General features: G+C 45.6%; 1 protein-coding gene and 1 long non-coding RNA gene across 2 annotated transcripts in view; both read left to right on the top strand.

Moving 5' to 3' along the window:
* The first annotated feature begins 95 nt into the window (after positions 1–95).
* On the top strand, positions 96–11,835 carry LOC120373555. Its single transcript, XR_005585582.1, has 3 exons — positions 96–824; positions 4,916–5,026; positions 11,702–11,835. It is a non-coding gene; the product is annotated as an uncharacterized LOC120373555 (long non-coding RNA).
* A 1,017-nt stretch (positions 11,836–12,852) lies between these two features.
* LRRC49 (leucine rich repeat containing 49) overlaps positions 12,853–17,468 on the top strand; it is a 113,726-nt gene continuing 109,110 nt past the window's right edge. Inside the window, 4 exon segments of the mRNA XM_039492163.1 lie at positions 12,853–12,899; positions 12,901–12,979; positions 15,019–15,081; positions 16,171–16,258. Coding sequence (XP_039348097.1) covers positions 12,853–12,899; positions 12,901–12,979; positions 15,019–15,081; positions 16,171–16,258 — 277 coding nt within the window.

The following is a 17,468-nucleotide window of genomic DNA, read 5'->3' as shown; positions in this document are numbered from 1 at the left end:
AGGCAAAAGGGGAGGGGGGCACAAACTCTCCATCCCGGGCTACTGGGGGAGTCTGCGAGGGGGGCCGGGGCCTCTCTCACCCCACCCAAGGAAGGCTGGGGGAGTGTCTCTGGACGTGGGATCCGGGCAGGACCCCCCTCGGGACAGAATTCCCCCCCCTGTGGGCCCCTGTTTCAGGCAGGCGTGGAGTAGACCTCTCCCCATGATGGAGAAGGACTCTGCTGGGCGAGTTTCCATGAGACAGGGCTCACTCCTCATTTGTCGGGGCAGGAAAAGGGGTTTTGCACTCTTCTAAAGCAGAGTCAGGGTTTGCCAGCCTTCTCCTAGTCACAACCTCTGTAATGCTCCTGTCTGTGCAGGAGGAGGCCTGGGAAATCCCTTCATCCAAGCTAGTAGGGTGACCAAACCTCTGGATATTATCAGAACCCTCCTGATATTAGGGGGTTTGTTTTATATACACAACTATAATCCCCTGGCCCTGAAAAAAAAAAGTCCTGATTTTTCGCATTTGCTAGCTGGCCACTCTGCAAGCTAACAACAATCAGTGGCTTCCAGGCCTGGGAATGTGATATCTCAAGGTCAGTTTGGTCCTGAGAAGGGTAGATGGAGGGATGGCAAGCTACTCAAACTCAGTCACTGGATGTTTCTGCCAAAATTAGTATCAGCCAAATAATGTTATTTTATCTGTTGCCATTAGGTTTCAGAGTTAACATTTCAGTGAGATGACTGGCATCCATTCACACTTCTTTCCCGGGTGTTATTTTCAGCTATCTGAAGAAAGTGCTGCATCAAGTCAAAATAGATTATCTTGACAACCATAAGAGGTAGGCATTTCTTTTTTTAAAATTTAATTTCATTAGAAAGTGATTGGCCATCAGGGAAGTGCAGCTATAAGGGTTCACTATTCCAGTTGGACTTCTGATGATCTTCTATCTATTCCTTGATTTGGATTCTTATGTGCTAAATATATTACAACATGCTGTTTATCTTAGCAAACTACTTTGAGCGCTTAATGTGATTTTTTTGCATCTAATAACTTCATAAAGAAATCACTACATGCAATGCATAGCTTGCAGAGTATAATGTGAATGTTATACAAATAAGTTTATGGTAACTATGAACAGCTTAAAAGAACTAATGTGGCATTGTCTTTTCCCTGTATTTCAATATATTGAAAATATCTGTTTTAAATTGTTTACATTCCATCTCGAGCTTCATCTTCTGGAAAATTAACATGGTTTATTCAATAGCTGCTTAGGTTGTAAATGTTTGAGAAATGGCCTGAAGATAACAAACACGAATAAACAGAAATTATTGCATACGTTTTATTGTTTTATAATGTAGGATCATAGATGTGCCTGGTGCTTTACAGAGAGACTATAGACACGGTCCCTGCTCTGAACAGCTTAATTTTAACATGGGAGTTTCTCCACTGACTATGTCTTCCCCATCTGTAAAATGTATTTTACAGATGGGGAAGACATAGTCCCTATCTCCCAGTGATGGTATGAGGGAAAATACAGCAAAGAATGAGATGCACTCTAATACTGCAGTGATGCAGGGCCATTCACATACCATAGATAACACAATGTTCCTGTGAGGTGAGGGGGTGGTATTCCCATTTTATATCACCTGAACTTCCATTTATCAAAACTTTTAAAACGATTATATTGATAATCTAATGTACTACACTCAAGGACTTCACTAAACTCACTCATATCAATGGCAGTTTTTCATCATAACTATTTTACTTCAAAGGCAAAAATAACAACAATACCTCATACTTACATAGTATCTTTCATCCAGAGTGCTTCAGAAATACTAAGTCAGTGTATAGGAGCAATCACTTCCTGCCCACTGAAATACATGGTTATAATTGTGTACCAAACTATACAACAGCATTTAGGGGAGAAATGAAGCTACCAACATTTTGCCACTTAGATGATAGGTGCTTTAGAATTCTCTGAAAGATGGAATTTGACCAGTATAACACCAGTCTGAAGTCTGGCTGTCAGTCAGAAAGCAGGGGGAGAATAAAATCTCTATGATTTCCCCCTGCAACTCTGTGTGGATTTTTTTTTTTTTTTTTAAATAAACTTTTGCCATTGTATTTCCATCAATCAGCTGGCCAGCCTCAGTCTAGAAGAAATTGGCTGGACACTACCATGTAACCACTTTAGTAATCAGCCAGATAACTTCCAGATTTGGGTCGCTTTTACTGCTTTACATTGTTGGATTAACTGACTACGCAAGAGTAAAATTAGGCTAGGTAGACAGTCTCAGAGGTTCTGAGGAGAGCGGAGCACTTCCATTTCTAATCCCTATGGCAGTGGTTCAACCCACGGCGCATGTGACATCCTCAGGGCCACACAGTACTCCTGAGGGAGTTCTGCACCAAAAAATTAAAAATTATGTGCACAATATTTTAAAATTCTGCAAACTGTATTTGTTAATAAATGTGGCTCTAGCATGGCAGTGGGGGGCACAGGCCACTGGCTGCATTGAGGTGGGCGATCACCCTGAAGCCCCTACCTCCCCTAGTACAGGGACTCAGCAGTGAGGCTGCACCTAACCCTGACACAGTGCAAGGGCTGGGCCTGCCCCAGAAACACCCTGGGGCCCCTCCCCTCTGCATCAGCAGTGTGGGCAGGCTCAGCCCAGCAGGAGCCAAGAGTGTGTGGGGGCTTAGTGTGTGGGGTGAGAGGTTTCTGTGTGGGGCAGTCTGGGTGTGGGCAGCTTAGTGGGAGATCTGGATGCACAGGGGCTCTTTGGGGGTTCTGGGTTCAGGAGTAATGGGATTCTACAGGGGAACCAGATGAAGGTGGTTGGGGCTCAGCAGGAGGGGTCTAGGTGTAGGGGCTCAGTGGGGGGTCTGGGTGCTAGGGCAGTGGGGCTTGATAGGGAGGGGTGCAGGTGCAGCTGGTTGGGGCTCAGTAGGGTGGGGGGTCTGGGTGAGGGAGCTCATCGGGGGCAGGCCCAGGTGTAGGGGGGTAGGGCTTGTCAGGGTAAGGGATCAATGGGCCTGTTTAATGGGGGAGCCCCAGCTGCTTCTGAGGGGATGCCACATGCCTGGCTTCCACCTCCCCCGTGAGTCTCCCTTTCTTCCCCATCTCATCCTCCTCTTCCCCTGTCCCATCCCTTTCCCCTCACTCCCAAATTCCCCTCCGCTTGCCCTATTCCATCCCCTTCTTTCCCCACTGCCTGTTTCCCCCATTCCTTTTCCCTCATCCCCACTTCCCTCATTTCCCCGCTCCCCCTTACCCAGCCTCATCACTGGCACTCACTGTTGCACAGAAAACAGGAAGGCTCCCAGCACATAGAAGGGGAGCACGACTGACACTCAGACCAGGAGGTGGCGTTCAGCTGCAGAGTCAGTGGAGTGGAGGAGACACACAGTTTCCTTCAGCTGGGCAGCTCCGCACTTGCAGAAATGATGGGAGGGGGAGTGGTACATAATCCAGTGTGCCCCCCCATGCCTCACCTCTGGTGGGGGATCACGCCCAAAAAACTGCACCCTAGTCCATCTCCCTCCCTCCCCCCCACAGCTGTGCAGCTTCCCTTTGCTTCCCTGCCATTTTCTGCAGGGAATCACAGGAATTCAGTGGGGGCGGTGTCTTCTGCAGGCATGCAGTCCCGCAGAATTCCCCCAGGAGTAAGGTAGTACAGTGTATATATATTGTGTGGATGTGGGCCACATAACACACAGAGAACTGCATATGCAGCCCACAGTGGTAAAGAGGTTGAGAAGCACTGTCCTCTGGGTTCATGTTACCATTTGAAAAAAATTCTTAAATTTCAGGTTCAAATGAACCTAGTATTTCCTAGTGAAACTCACTCTGCCTTTGCATCAGATCATGCAGAAATAAAATTTCATATTGTTTTGCCACAAAAGCATCAGTTGACTCAGATTTAAAAAATATCTGTACTTTGGTTAGTCTTTTGCTGAGTCTCATCTGAGTTCATAATGTAACCCCCTAAAGCCCAGGTGAGTTTATCGGTGTTTCCTGCTTAGTTGCAAACATTTAGTTGTGAAGGCTGAGCAAAAATTCTCTTGTAATTTCAAGATTGGCTATAGAGTGAATGTGCAGGGTTTTAACTTTGACTGACTTAATCTTCAAGTGGACAACATCAGACATAATCTGTGAGTGGATGTTTGCCTTGGGCACAGTGCCCCCTAGCTGTAACAGAACAGATATAAGACATTCCTAATGTTAATGGTATTGTGAGGGCTTAGTTGTTTGCACCTGATCTGTGAGCATAAGGGACCCTCTACACACTGATGGGTCCCTGCCCAGCTAGTAGGAAGATCAGCAGGCTCCAGGATTTGTCCATAGGGAGGGAGTGGGTTGGAATTATCCTAATTACAAATTGTTTGAAAAGTTAATGTGGTCTCAGGCTGTTTTAGCTTTCCTATGAGCCTCTCTTTCCTATGGAATCTTTCCTGTAAGGGCAATTTCTAGTGGCAGCCTGAGGCCCTTAAGGGTTTTGTAATAGAGCCATACTAAAGAGCTGGGGAGAGCAGCAAGAAGCCCCAGAGAATAGAGAGGAACAGAGTCCTCCAGGTGGACAAAATTACTGCCTATACAGCACACTAACCCTCAAAGGAATGAGGTTATCACCTCTGAAATGATCTCAGATCCTGCTGGCCTGAGAAACCAATAAAACTTGGGTGAATTAAGGTAGCATAGAAATAACATATATGTGGAAACTTACATGGAAATATTTTTTACAGAACTTTAGCGCTTTAGTCCTGTGGTTCTGATTTTAGTGGACTAATTTATGGTAAACACTGCAATCAAACATTACTATAATTTCAGAATATGCCTTTCAAAAGGGTTTGGACTCTTCTAACCCTTCACTTAGATAATGCAAAAACTATTTTTATGTTTTTATATAATAATATTTTATTTTCTAGGTTAAATCTTAGTTTGCTTCCTACTGAATTTCACCATTCTTAAAAACCATGAATTAGAGGAAACATATGAGAACTCTACAAATAATTATGAAGGATGATTCATTTAAAGAGGTGACTAATCTAGATAATCTGAATTTAATGAGTAAAGGGATAATTCTATACAAGCTAAAATATTAGTTTTGTTTAAGTGTTTAACAAAATTGAAGTAAAAATATAACAGGGTTTCAGCATGTAATTGATTAAAACTAAGTCATCGTACACTGACTTTTCGGCTACAGGCTATTGTCACAGGCTAAATTTTTCAGAAGTCTCTAAGTAACTTGAAAGCTGAAGTCTCATTTTCAAAAGTGACTTAGCAGTTTGGATCCAACAAACAAATCCCTACCACAACTAGACACTCCATTATACATGCTTCTCCCCTGGGAGAGTATGAGAGAGCAAACACCACATGACATTTTAGTCATGTTGCTTAATGTACTACTGGAAGATGCTCAGATACTACTATGTGCAGGTGGCATTAGAATCTATATCCAATAGATCTGAAATCAGATTTGAAAGCTAGACAGGCATTTTAAAATATTTTAACCTCAGTCTAAAAGCCTGTGCAATAGTCCTTTAACTCCACTGAGACATGGAAAAGCACCAATCCTTATAGAAGTGATGACATTGGTCATGCATACTATTACTATGTGAACGTTTTTACTTTTGGGGAATAAGATGTAAGAAGTGGGGATTGGAGTAGAAATAGTTATTTCTTCCCATACATCTATTGGCTAAACTGTATGGAGCCTGTTTCAATTTGATTTTTTTATAATATTATGCAATTGTACTTGCCTAGGTTACATTCAAGAAAGTGGCTAGTAAGTATGCTTTGGACTGGATAGAAATAACCTGGTGTATACTCGACAAAACAAGTATGGGAATACATATGGCATGGATATGGAAATAACCATATTTACCAGAAGCACTGGTATTAAAACTTTAGTGAGATCAAGAACTAAAAGCAGACTCTTCTATCTATAGCCTTTATGGTGCACAGATGTATGATTCAGGGACTATGAGCTGAGCAAAGTGCAGAATTATACTTTATAAAAATGCTTCAGACCTGTCAAATCAATTAACCAGAGTCCAACTTGTAAAAGTAATTGAAAAATGATTTTGCATTGTATTTAAAAATGTTGTTGTACATTGCTGTTCAAAGTTATAGTTGAAATGAACTTTGAAAAAAGATGTTATTTACAATAGTTTTTAAAAAAAGTTACATTACATGTGCAGTTTTCCTCTCTGCACTCAACATGCATTATATGAACTACAAAGTTCAAGTTTCTTTGCATACAACACAGCAAAAGATTAGTTGGTAGAATAAGTTATCCCAGAAACTTATATGTAGCCAATTAGTATTAAAACTGGTTTGCAATCACCTGGCCAGGGAAATGTTTGGGTCATTTGTTTAAAACTAGATCCGTTATATGTCTCTGGTGTTTTTCTTTGTCGTGTTAATTAGTCCAATTAAAAATTTGAAAGTGGAGTTTATTTTCATTAGTGCTTGCTACTATTATGTGTCCTCATGCAGTATGTTAATAGTAGTAAGCTCTACTGAAACTAAACTCCAATCAATGAAGTTCAGCATGCAGAATTAGCACATAGCCTTAATCTTACCATACATAAAATGTTTGCCTCTTACAAATTCAGTCTGCCAGATTAAGGCCTTGTCTACACTACAAGACTATTTCGAATCTACTTAAGTCGAATTTGTGGATTCGACCTTATGAAGTCGAATTTGTGTATCCACACTAAATACACTAATTCGAACTTCTGAGTCCACATTAACGGGGCCGGCGTCGACTTTGGAAGCGGTGCACTGTGGGAAGCTATCCCACAGTTCCCGCAGTCCCCGCTGCCCATTGGAATGCTGGGTAGAGCTCGCAATGCCTGCTGGGTGAAATGTCGAGGGTGGTTTTGGGTTACTGTCGTCATTGAACCGTCAATCACGCCCTCCCTCCCTGAAAGCGCTGGCGGGAAATCTGTTCGCGCCCTTGTCTGGTCGGTTACAGCGCGGACGCCACAGCACTGCGAGCATGGAGCCCGCTGCGATCATCGCTGCACTTATGGCCGTTGTCAACTCCTCGCACCTTATCGTCCACCTCTTCCACAGTCAGCTGCTGAGAAACCAGGCGAGGAGGCTCCGGCAGCGCGGTGAGGAGAGTGGCACAGACCTCTCAGAAAGCAGGGTACGCCGCGCAGTGGAGATCATGGTGGCAATGGGTCACGTTCATGGTGTGGAACGGCGATTCTGGGCCCGGGAAACAAGCACAGACTGGTGGGACCGCATAGTGCTGCAGGTCTGGGATGACACAGAGTGGCTGCGAAACTTCAGGATGCGTAAGGGCACTTTCCTTGAACTGTGTGACTTGCTGTCCCCTGCCCTGAAGCGCCAGGACACACGCATGCGAGCAGCCCTGAGTGTGCATAAGCAAGTGGCCATAGCTCTCTGGAAACTAGCAACGCCAGACAGCTACCGGTCAGTAGCGAACCACTTTGGTGTGGGCAAATCTACCGTGGGGATTGCTGTCATTCAAGTAGCCCACGCAATCGTTGAGCAACTGCTCTCAAAGGTAGTGACTCTCGGAAATGTCCAGGTCATCATAGATGGCTTCGCCGCGATGGGATTCCCAAACTGCGGTGGGGCTATAGATGGGACTCACATCCCTATCCTGGCACCAGCCCACCAGGCCAGCGAGTACATTAACCGAAAGGGCTACTTTTCAATGGTGCTGCAAGCTGTGGTGGACCATAGGGGACGTTTTACCAACATCAACGTCGGGTGGGCGGGCAAGGTTCATGACGCGCGTGTGTTCAGGAACTCTGGTCTGTTTAGATGCCTCCAGGCAGGTACTTTCTTCCCGGACCACAAAATAACGGTTGGGGATGTGCAGATGCCTACAGTGATCCTCGGGGACCCGGCCTACCCGCTAATGCCCTGGCTCATGAAGCCCTATACAGGCGCCTTGGACAGTGAGAAGGAACTCTTCAACTACAGGCTGAGCAAGTGCAGAATGGTGGTGGAGTGTGCTCGGACGCCTCAAGGGGAGATGGCGGAGCTTACTGACTCGCTTGGACATCAGCGAAAAGAATATCCCCGTAGTTATTGCTGCTTGCTGTGTGCTCCACAATCTCTGTGAGAGCAAGGGCGAGACCTTTTTGGCCGCTTGGGAGGTTGAGGCAAATCGCCTGGCTGCTGTTTACGATCAGCCAGACACCCGTGCCGAGAGAATATCCCAGCGGGAAGCGATGTGCATCCGGGAGGCTTTGAAAGCGAGTTTCCTCGCAGAGCAGGGTAACCTGTGACTGTCCACTTGATTTTAAGAGAGCCTGATCATGGGCCTGTGTCTGTATGTGTCGAGTTAGATCTGAGCTCACAAACCCGGTTCTCCAAGTTTCCCCCACTTCCAAAGCACGTTTTAAAACTAATGAAATGTTACAGTAATTAATAATAAATCTTTCGTTGACTTTGCATTTCTGTTTCTTGGTTGAAACATGGAAGCATTCTGTGCTGGGTTCGGTGTGCACTGATGTACAGACCGCTTGTCCAAAACAGGACGGACAGCCTCCTGCTCCTACATAGGTCTGTGGGGTGGGGGACGGTTTACGGTGGTTGTGCCTGGGGGGGGGGGTTGCAGGAATGGGTGGGTTTGCAGGAAGGGGCGAGAGGTGCCGTCTTTGGATAGGGGTTTACATGACGGCTGTGGGCTGTGGGTTTGGGCATTGGAAGGGTGAGGTGTGGGGAAGGGTGAGTATCGGCCCCTGGATGAGGGCTCTTTGGGGGGGCTCAGGGCACCGGGGAGGATCGTGGCTACGGTCGAAGTGCATGTCAAGGGAAGCCTGCCTTTACATTCGGGGATGGCAGGCACCAGGACCCTGGACAAGCATACACATCAACGAAAGACCCGGGGCAGCATACACCACACAGACTGACCCTGGTGCCTAGTGACTGCAGTCTGTGTGTGCCCTGCAGTTGACCCCGCACCCAAGTCTGTACCATGGTACTGTGGGCTATGCACTGCAATTACAATTCCCCCCCCCCCCCCGAAAGTCTTCTGATACGAGAAACGTGACGGAAACAGTGAGTAACACCAAACCGCTTTTAATAATGTAGTACACAGTGGGGGGTTTAAACTTGGAGTTGGGACTGGGTGATGCTGTAAGGAAAGAACTTGTACAAATTTACAGCGCGAGAGGTGTCTTGAACATTAGCGCTATGCTGCGGTGCAGTGACAGTTCTCACGGCCCCTACCGCCCCTCCTTCTTGTAACTTTGGGTGAGGGGGGGACAGGACTTCTTGGCGTTGGAGGGCGGTTGCAGATGCACTGCAGGGGGGCTCTCTCCTCCTGCCTGCGGTCCTGCAGAACATCTACAAGGCGCCGGAGCGTGTCCGTTTGCTCCCTCATTAGACCAAGCAGCGTTTGAGTCGCCTGCTGGTCTTCCTGCCGCCACCTATCCTCCCGTTCCATGTGTGTGCGATGCTGCTGACACAGGGTCTCCCTCCACTGTCTCTGCTCTGCCGCCTCCGCTCTGGAGCAGGCCATCAGTTCCTGGAACATGTCGTCCCTAGTCTTTTTCTTTCGCCTTCTAATCTGAGCCAGCCTCTGCGAGGGGGATGCCGGGGCAGTCCGGGAAAGAGCCGAAGCTGTGTGATGCGAAAAAGTAGGTGATTTCCTTGAACACATACATGTTTGCCAACAGTGAACACAGTCTAGTCAGTTTCAGTTAACAAGACCAAAGAGGGCACCAAGTCTCAGGAGATCTCAGAACTAGTCCGAGATTTCGGAATACGCTCTCATTGGCGGCGCCATTGCACTGGAGAGCGCAAGCGAGAAAGACTGCTGCATCCCTCTTGCACAAAGTCCTGGTAAGCCTTACAGTACATACTGCTTATCAGTTAGTGGTTAGCTGTGCTCTCCTGCTAAAGGCAATGTGCAAAGCAGAAAGGATGAGCCTTTTGCAGCCCCTCCCGCCAGTGCACGGGAACGATCAATGGATGCTTGTTCTCTGTGGCCTCTCGCACGTGGCTGTTAGGCGAGGGTCATTGTTATGCAACCTAATTTTAAACCATTAACAATAGTAACACTACACTAATTGCCCTACTTAGATGCAGTATTTGCAGAACGAGATCACCCTGAGGCGGGTCACTCGTGCCCAGAAAGACAGGATGTTACGGGACGCACTGCACAGACCAGGACCATATGCAGCAATGCTAGTAGAGGCGATGATTCCTCTGTATATTCGGATGTCCTGGCGTGGAAGAGTCTGCTTCCACGGAGCGCCCAACAAGGCACCTCTTCCGACGAACCTCATGCGGAGGCTTTGCGAGGAACTGAATGACACCTTCGTGGAATTGTCGCTAGAGGATTATTATTCTATCCCCATTTGTGTGGACCTTCTTTTCATATAGTTTAATATTTAGAATTTTGTAAATACTGTTTCTATTTTTCTATAACAATGTTATAAAAAATAAATGTTTATACGTGTGTAGCACTTACCGCCTGATCCTTCCCCTGATTCCGAGTCCGGGTTAACGGCAGGGGAGGGTTGGTAGGGGATCTCTGTGAGGGTGATGAAGAGATCCTGGCTGTCAGGGAAAGCAGGAGTGTGTTCGCTGTCACCTGCGCCGTCCTCAAAAGACCCTTCCTCATCTTCCCCATCGGCGAACATCGAGGAGGAACTGTCCCGGTACACTATTCCGTCCTCGGAGTCCACCGTCACTGTTGGGGCAGTTGTGGCAGACCCACCTAGAATGGCATGCAGTGCCTCGTAGAAGCGGCATGTCTGGGGCTGTGCTCCGGAGCGTCCGTTTGCCGCTCTGACTTTTTGATACCCTTGTCTTAGGTCCTTGACTTTCACACGGCACTGCATCGCATCCCGGCTGTATCCTTTCTCTTTCATGGCTTTAGAGACCTTCTCGAAGGTCTTCGCGTTCCGCTTGCTGGAGCGCAGCTCCGAGAGCACAGACTCCTCGCCCCACACAGCGATCAGATCCATGACTACCCTGTCAGTCCATGCTGGGGACCTCTTTCTCTTCTGGGATTGCCCGGACTCCTCTGCTGGAGAGCTCTGCATCGTTGCAGGTGCTGCGGAGCTCGCCCCGATGTGCAACCAGGATGTCAGATTCAAACTGCCCAGACAGGAAAATGAATTCAAATTTTCGCGGGTCATTTCCTGTGTGGCTGGCCAGAGAATCCAAGCTCGGACTGCTGTCCAGAGCGTCAACAGAGTGGTGCAGTGTGGGATAGCTCCCGGAGCTACTAAGTTCGATTAGCATCCACACCAAGCCTAATTCGAGCTAGCCATGTCGAATTTAGCGTTACTCCACCTGCTGGGGTGGAGTACCAAATTCGAACTAAAGAGCCCTCTAGTTCGAATTAAATGGCTTCCTGGTGTGGACGGTTGAGCGGTTAGTTCGAATTAACGCTGATAAATTCGAATTAAAGTCCTAGTGTAGACCAGGCCAAAGTGGCCAAATTGAGTCCTACTCCACAAATATTTCTTGTCTGTGCAGCCCTTCTATTTCTAAATTGTGATATTCATATCTCGCTTTAACTTCTGCCAGGAAACACTCCAAATATACCATTGATGTCTCTGCTTTGAGGTTTGCATGTCAAGCTATTGCGACTTTAGGCTAAATTCTGTTCCCAGTGAAAAAGGGGGATTTTTGCTTTTACCTTAGGGAAAAAGCCATATTTTTAACTTGACGAAACTAGTTAAAATTGCTGTTTGATTTGCTTTTAGAGCTGTCTCCAATTCATATGTATATACTGCATGTTCCTAAAGGCTGCCTTGGGTGAGACTTCATCAAATTTCCATGTAGAACAGAATTTACAGACCAAAGAGAATACATATGGATTAATGAGATTAGAACTACATCCTAGCAAATTATTTTAAGATTCACTCTCTCAATATCTCTTCCTTCACCTGAACAGCTCTGTGTGAGACAAGTCACTCTGTTCAATTTTTCCATCCCATTCAGTATCAGTTTCTTAGTCACTGGAGTAAATTCCAAAAAGGGATGAAGTATAGGAACATACTAATCTGTCTGAGTGGCTGCATCACAGAGTAGTTTACCTGATACTTTCACTTTTGCTTGAATACCTGTAAAAATGTGTGTGGGGGGGAATCTGGAGTAAGTTGATCACACTTGTGTAACTGCAATGTGATTTAATTGATTTCAAAGGAAATCTAAGGAACAGTAAACGGACCTGCCTATGCTACAATGGAATGGTCTTTTCAAAGAGATTTTTGTACTCCTTTTTAAGTGTATGAATATCAGCATCCACTGACAACAAACTTTCTTGACTGGAAGCAGGTGTAAGCTCACTAGACTGATCAGTATCTAGCAGATTCATATGTAATCTGAAATTGATAAATACAGAAGTTGACATAACTCACACCTTGATCAAGTGTTGCTGTGCTTGATCTCTCTTAGAGAATTCTAATAAAATAATTTAGCTTTAAAAGGGCTGACTCAGATTTGACCATAAGTTGATTTTGGTTTAAAAAAACCAAAGCATAACATCTATCTCCCCTTCTCTCTCCCCCCCCCCCTTTTCGCAATATCGCTTGGCTCTGACGGAGCAGTAAGAGCCAGGGAAGGAAAAATAACGCCCGAGCCCGCCCTGTCGGGGCAATGCTACCGGCGGGCAGGGAAGGGAAGAGCCGGGGCGACGGAGGGGGCTGCTGAGACTGATGTGAGATCAACAAGGCCCGGGCAACACAGAGAGCAGAGCCCGCAACCGGCGCTCAGCACCGCGGCCAGCGCTCCCCTCCGGGGCCCGTGCGCTTAGCTCAGGCTGCGTCTCGCTTCACCTGGCCCTGCCGCCGCCGCCGAGGGGCGGGGGGACTAGCCGGAGCGCGAGCGGTCTGGACCGGAAGTGGTGGTTGCTATGGCGACTCGGGAGAGGTTTCCGTCGGCCAAAGAAGAGGCGGTGGCCGGGTGGCCGGTCGGGAAGACTCGTTTCCATGGTGCCCAGCAAGTTCCGGCCCGGCGGCGGCAGGGCCGGGCCCAGCACTGTAGGTGCCGCGGGGGTGAGGGGAGAGGATTAGCCGCGGGAGGGAGGGGCCCCGCCAGTGGCAGGTGCGGGGCTTGTGAGCTGGATGCCTCCGATCTTGGCTTCCTCGGGGAGCTTTGTGCTTCCGCGCCCGCCGGGCTCTCTGGTCCCCGCCCCAAATACCCTGCCCGTCTGCGCCCAAGTACGGGGCAGTGCCCCAGCGCCCTGGGTCTATTACACCCGTAGAGGCCATGGCTCCATCCCCTCTTCTCTCGCAGGATCCCCCCACCCATGCCCAGGCTTGCTGCCCCTTCGAGGCCGTGCCCAGACCCACCCCACCCGTCTCACGCCGAGGCTGCTCCCCTCACTCTGCTCCTGCGCCTGTGAAAACGCAGGCTGGGAAAGCTGCTCCCTTTGCTAAACGCACGTCAACATTTTATCTTTGTCAGGACTAATTACCGTATTAGTGCTAAATGCTCGGATTTGTTTCTTTTGCATCTCGTACTCCTAGAGATGGGGAATTGCGCAGGTGGGCAGGTAGTCACAGCGGCTGTTTGGTTGCCCTTGGATGCTGCTTGGTTGTACCACTGTACCACAGGGAACACTGCAACACAGTGACAGCTAAAAATTTGCCAGGTTGTTTAGTACACTAGCAGCGATTATGATCAGCAGGAGGAAGTATATTTACATGTGTGTATGTTTCATACTGTGCCCCCTGGGTGCGTGAGCTGCTTTGTACATTTCTACTAAACAGTTGTGATTATTTATTTAGAAATGTTTTGGAAGATTAGCTTTAAGCTTTGTAATGTAAATAATAAACATTAAAAAACCTGATATCTGTCCCTCAAAAAAAGTCTGAGGGATATTTTTCCATTTAAAAATAGACCTAATGTAACTACCTCTGAGGACCAAAAAGAAGTGGTTATTTCAAGCTGGGTTTTTGTGTGTGTGCTTTGAGACTAAGACTACATATACATCACACACCACTTTCAGTGGGGTATAGGGTATGTGTAGCTATGTACCTCAGTCACACCCTTCAGATGTGTCTTTATTTCACTCTTTACACTGCTGTTTATTCCTCTGCTGGGGGGCTATTTGAGTACATACTCTTCATGAGGGGTGGGCAAACTTTTTGGCCCAAGGGACCCATCTATGTAGGGAGATTGTATGTCGGGTCATGAATGCTCACAAATTTGGGGTTGGGTTGCGGGAGGGGGTGAATACTCTGGCTGGGGGTGCAAGCTCTATGGTGGGGCCAGAAATGAAGAGTTCAGGGTGTGTGAGGGAGGGATGAGGGCTCCGGCTGGGGGTGTGGGTTTGGGGGTGGGGCTGGAGATGAGGATTTGGGGTGTAGGAGGGTGCTGTGGTCTGGGATCGAGGGGTTTTGAGGATGGGAGGGGGATCAGGGCTGGGGATTGGGGTGTGGGAAGAGGTCAGGGGTATAGGCTCCAGGCGGTGCTTACCTCAAGTAGCTCCTGGAAGCAGTGGCATGTACCCTCTCCAGCTCCTATGCAGAGGCATGGCCAGGTGTCTCTGCGCATGCTGATGCCCGTGGAGCTCCCATTGGCCACGGTTCCCGGCCAATGGGAGCTGCAGGGTCAGCACTTGGGGCGGGGGCAGCATGTGGAGCCCCCTGGCTGTCCCTATGCATAGGAGCCAGAGGTGGGACATGCTGCTGCTTCCAGGAGCCATGAGGAGCAGGGAAAGCCCCAGACCCCTCTGCTGGATTAAAACGTCTGACAGGCTGGACGGAGCCCGTGGGCCATAGTTTGCCCACTCCTGCTCTGCATACTGCCAAAAGATGCATGCAGTATAGACCAGAGTTCCATTTGAGTGTAAAATGGAAAGAAAGTATGATGGGGGTGGGTCAGTGAGTACAGATTACCATAAATGAATATATATTTGTCCATTCTGATGGTATTATCTAAAACAGACTTCTTTATTGGATGAATTATTATATTCAGAGAATTTCCCTCATTAATAAGGTATATTTGGCCTTTTGTTTTAAGCATTCAGTTTTTGCAAAATGCAGTCTGTTTTTCCCCCCCCATCAATTTACAGGTTAACAACTGTGGGCTTCATCTGGTTATCCAAACCTCATCAGTGGCAGAGAGAAATAAACCAGTAAGATCCAAATACATTTTTTTTTAAATTACAGAAACATAACTGAGTTAGTTAATACAGATGTAAAAATACTCTTGTTTCTAAAATAGTTCTTAATATTTAGTTTTTATTAATTTGTTTTGTAATGATTTATTTCAGCCAATGGGGACAGGTGCAATATAAAATAAAAGCACTGGGGTCAATCATTGCTTTGCTATGAACCCAGAATAAGTTTCAGCATCTTGTTGTGCCTCCCTTCTGTTTTTCCTACTGCTCTGGGTGGGAGTCTATCTGGGCTATGCTGGCCCAGTGTATTGTGGGGGTGAAGTCAAGTCTCAATCACCATCTTTTTCCTCTTGCCTATGTGCTTGAGGAAGTGGAAGAGTGGCCAAGTGGAGACTGCTCCCCTCCAGTGCCAGTCTCCAGGATGTGTTTGACTCATTATTATTAAGGAAAACTGATTTCTTGTTACTGTACTCATGCCTACTACCCTGAAAATAATTGTATATTGCCCATGCAATATTTGACATTGGAGGCTATATATTTTAATCTATGGAACTATTGCATTTATATTCTAAAAATAAAGTTGATCTTCAATAGAATTATTCTTTTAATGGATATCTGTTTTATAAGTAACATATTTTGGCTGAGATTTTCAAAGCCAGCAAAATAATGTAGACACCCAGTAGCTATTCATTTTAATGGGAAGTGCTTGTTCAAATTCTCTAGGCAGCTTTGAAAACCTCAGCCTAACTGCAGTACTGTTTTTACCTTCCGTCCATTTTCTTGTTGATAATGAAATATTTTAAATGAACATAATATTATCTCATCTGTTTTAGATATTTATAATATGCCTATTCAATAAACCTGTCATATGAAGTCTTTCTGGTACTATACAGTGAAATCTGAATATTACTGCCTTATTGAAGTGAATAATACATTTTAACATGGGGTAAATCTGGTATTAATTATCATTCCCCAGAAAAGAAATATCTATCTTAAATAAATTATAATAACTGTGTACCAAATTTATACAGTTAACTGTAAAACAATATATGTGTTTTAAAAATCTTGTTTCATGTATGTCATATTTTAAACATTGTGTTGCAGTTTGAATTCAGGGTAAATAAAGACCAGTCGTCTTTCCACAACAGGCTCTTGCAACATGATCTGGAAAAAAACTATTCAGGAAAACAAGGTAAAGTTTCCTTTTCTAGTTAACGTCTACAACAGCGTTAATTATAGAAAGAAAAAGTGTGATTAGCAAACAAACTTATTTCATGCACACTTAAAAAATAATAATAATTTCCGGCATATGAAAGACTTGACTGTATTCTCATCTGGGTGCATGGCCAAGGGGGAGACTAGCTTTAGTTTTTATTTTTTGTTTGTTTTCAAATCTGTTGTAATAATGTAATCTTGGTGATGTTTGCTGCTTTACCATGTAATGCTATTTACCAATACGTTATTTTGGAATGTAGTTTTTCATGTAATAATCATGTCTTGCTTTATAAAAATGGTATAAATTGTCCATCATTTCATGGAAACTTTGTAATATTACATTTGTAGGGCAACACAGGGAATTTTGCACTGTCATAGTCTGTGCTGTGTCTAATCTTTGAATGATAGAATTTAAATGTTTAAAAGGCTGTTAATCCATCATCTTGGAAGAAGGTTATTTCTTGGTCTTTTGACACTTTTTTGAAGTACTTTGGAATCAGGAATTTTTTCACCTGCAGTACTATCTAGTTACCAGAACAGGTAGGGAGAATAAAAGTTTCAGTGTAAACCTAGGTGTCTGACATATCACATTCTGTTAATTTGCTGCTTAGCTAGGGAGCTAGCTCTTCAACAAAGTTACAGTCCTAGTTTTGGGGAACTAATAGTTTTCTTTTGAATAAGGTTGGGGAAATATGTTAAATATGGGGACCATCTACTTTGATGATACCCCTTGGTATCAAAAGTAAGAAAGTAATCAATATTCATTTTATGTGAATGTATTATGTTCAACTGGGGTGTGTGTGTGTGTGTAATTACTGTCTCTTTTTCTATCAGTACCCATAGGCTCCATGAGCTCAAAAAATTCAGAGACTGTTTCTCCTAAATCTGTTGCAGTGTTTCAATAACTGGGATAATTGAATAGCCCTTTCTGGAGCACTTCGTAACTTTTAACTGTGTGTGCCAGAAGAAGATTTTTGTTTGGTTGGTTGAACTAGACAAGACAGTTTTGAGATCAAAGACCTGTTTAAAGAGGAGAATGATTCCAGTGGGAAGAAAATAAGGGTCATTTTCCTAGTGAATTTTTTTAAACAACAAAACATCTTGGCCTTTGGGAGGAATAAGCCATCTAAGATTTCACTGCCAGTTGTACTGAGGATGGAAGGAGCCATAAAATTCATAATGTTTTT

The sequence above is a fragment of the Mauremys reevesii genome, linkage group 10 (assembly GCF_016161935.1).
Source record: "Mauremys reevesii isolate NIE-2019 linkage group 10, ASM1616193v1, whole genome shotgun sequence".
Classification (NCBI taxonomy): Eukaryota; Metazoa; Chordata; order Testudines; family Geoemydidae; genus Mauremys; species Mauremys reevesii.
This window is presented reverse-complemented; position numbering and strand designations above follow the sequence as displayed.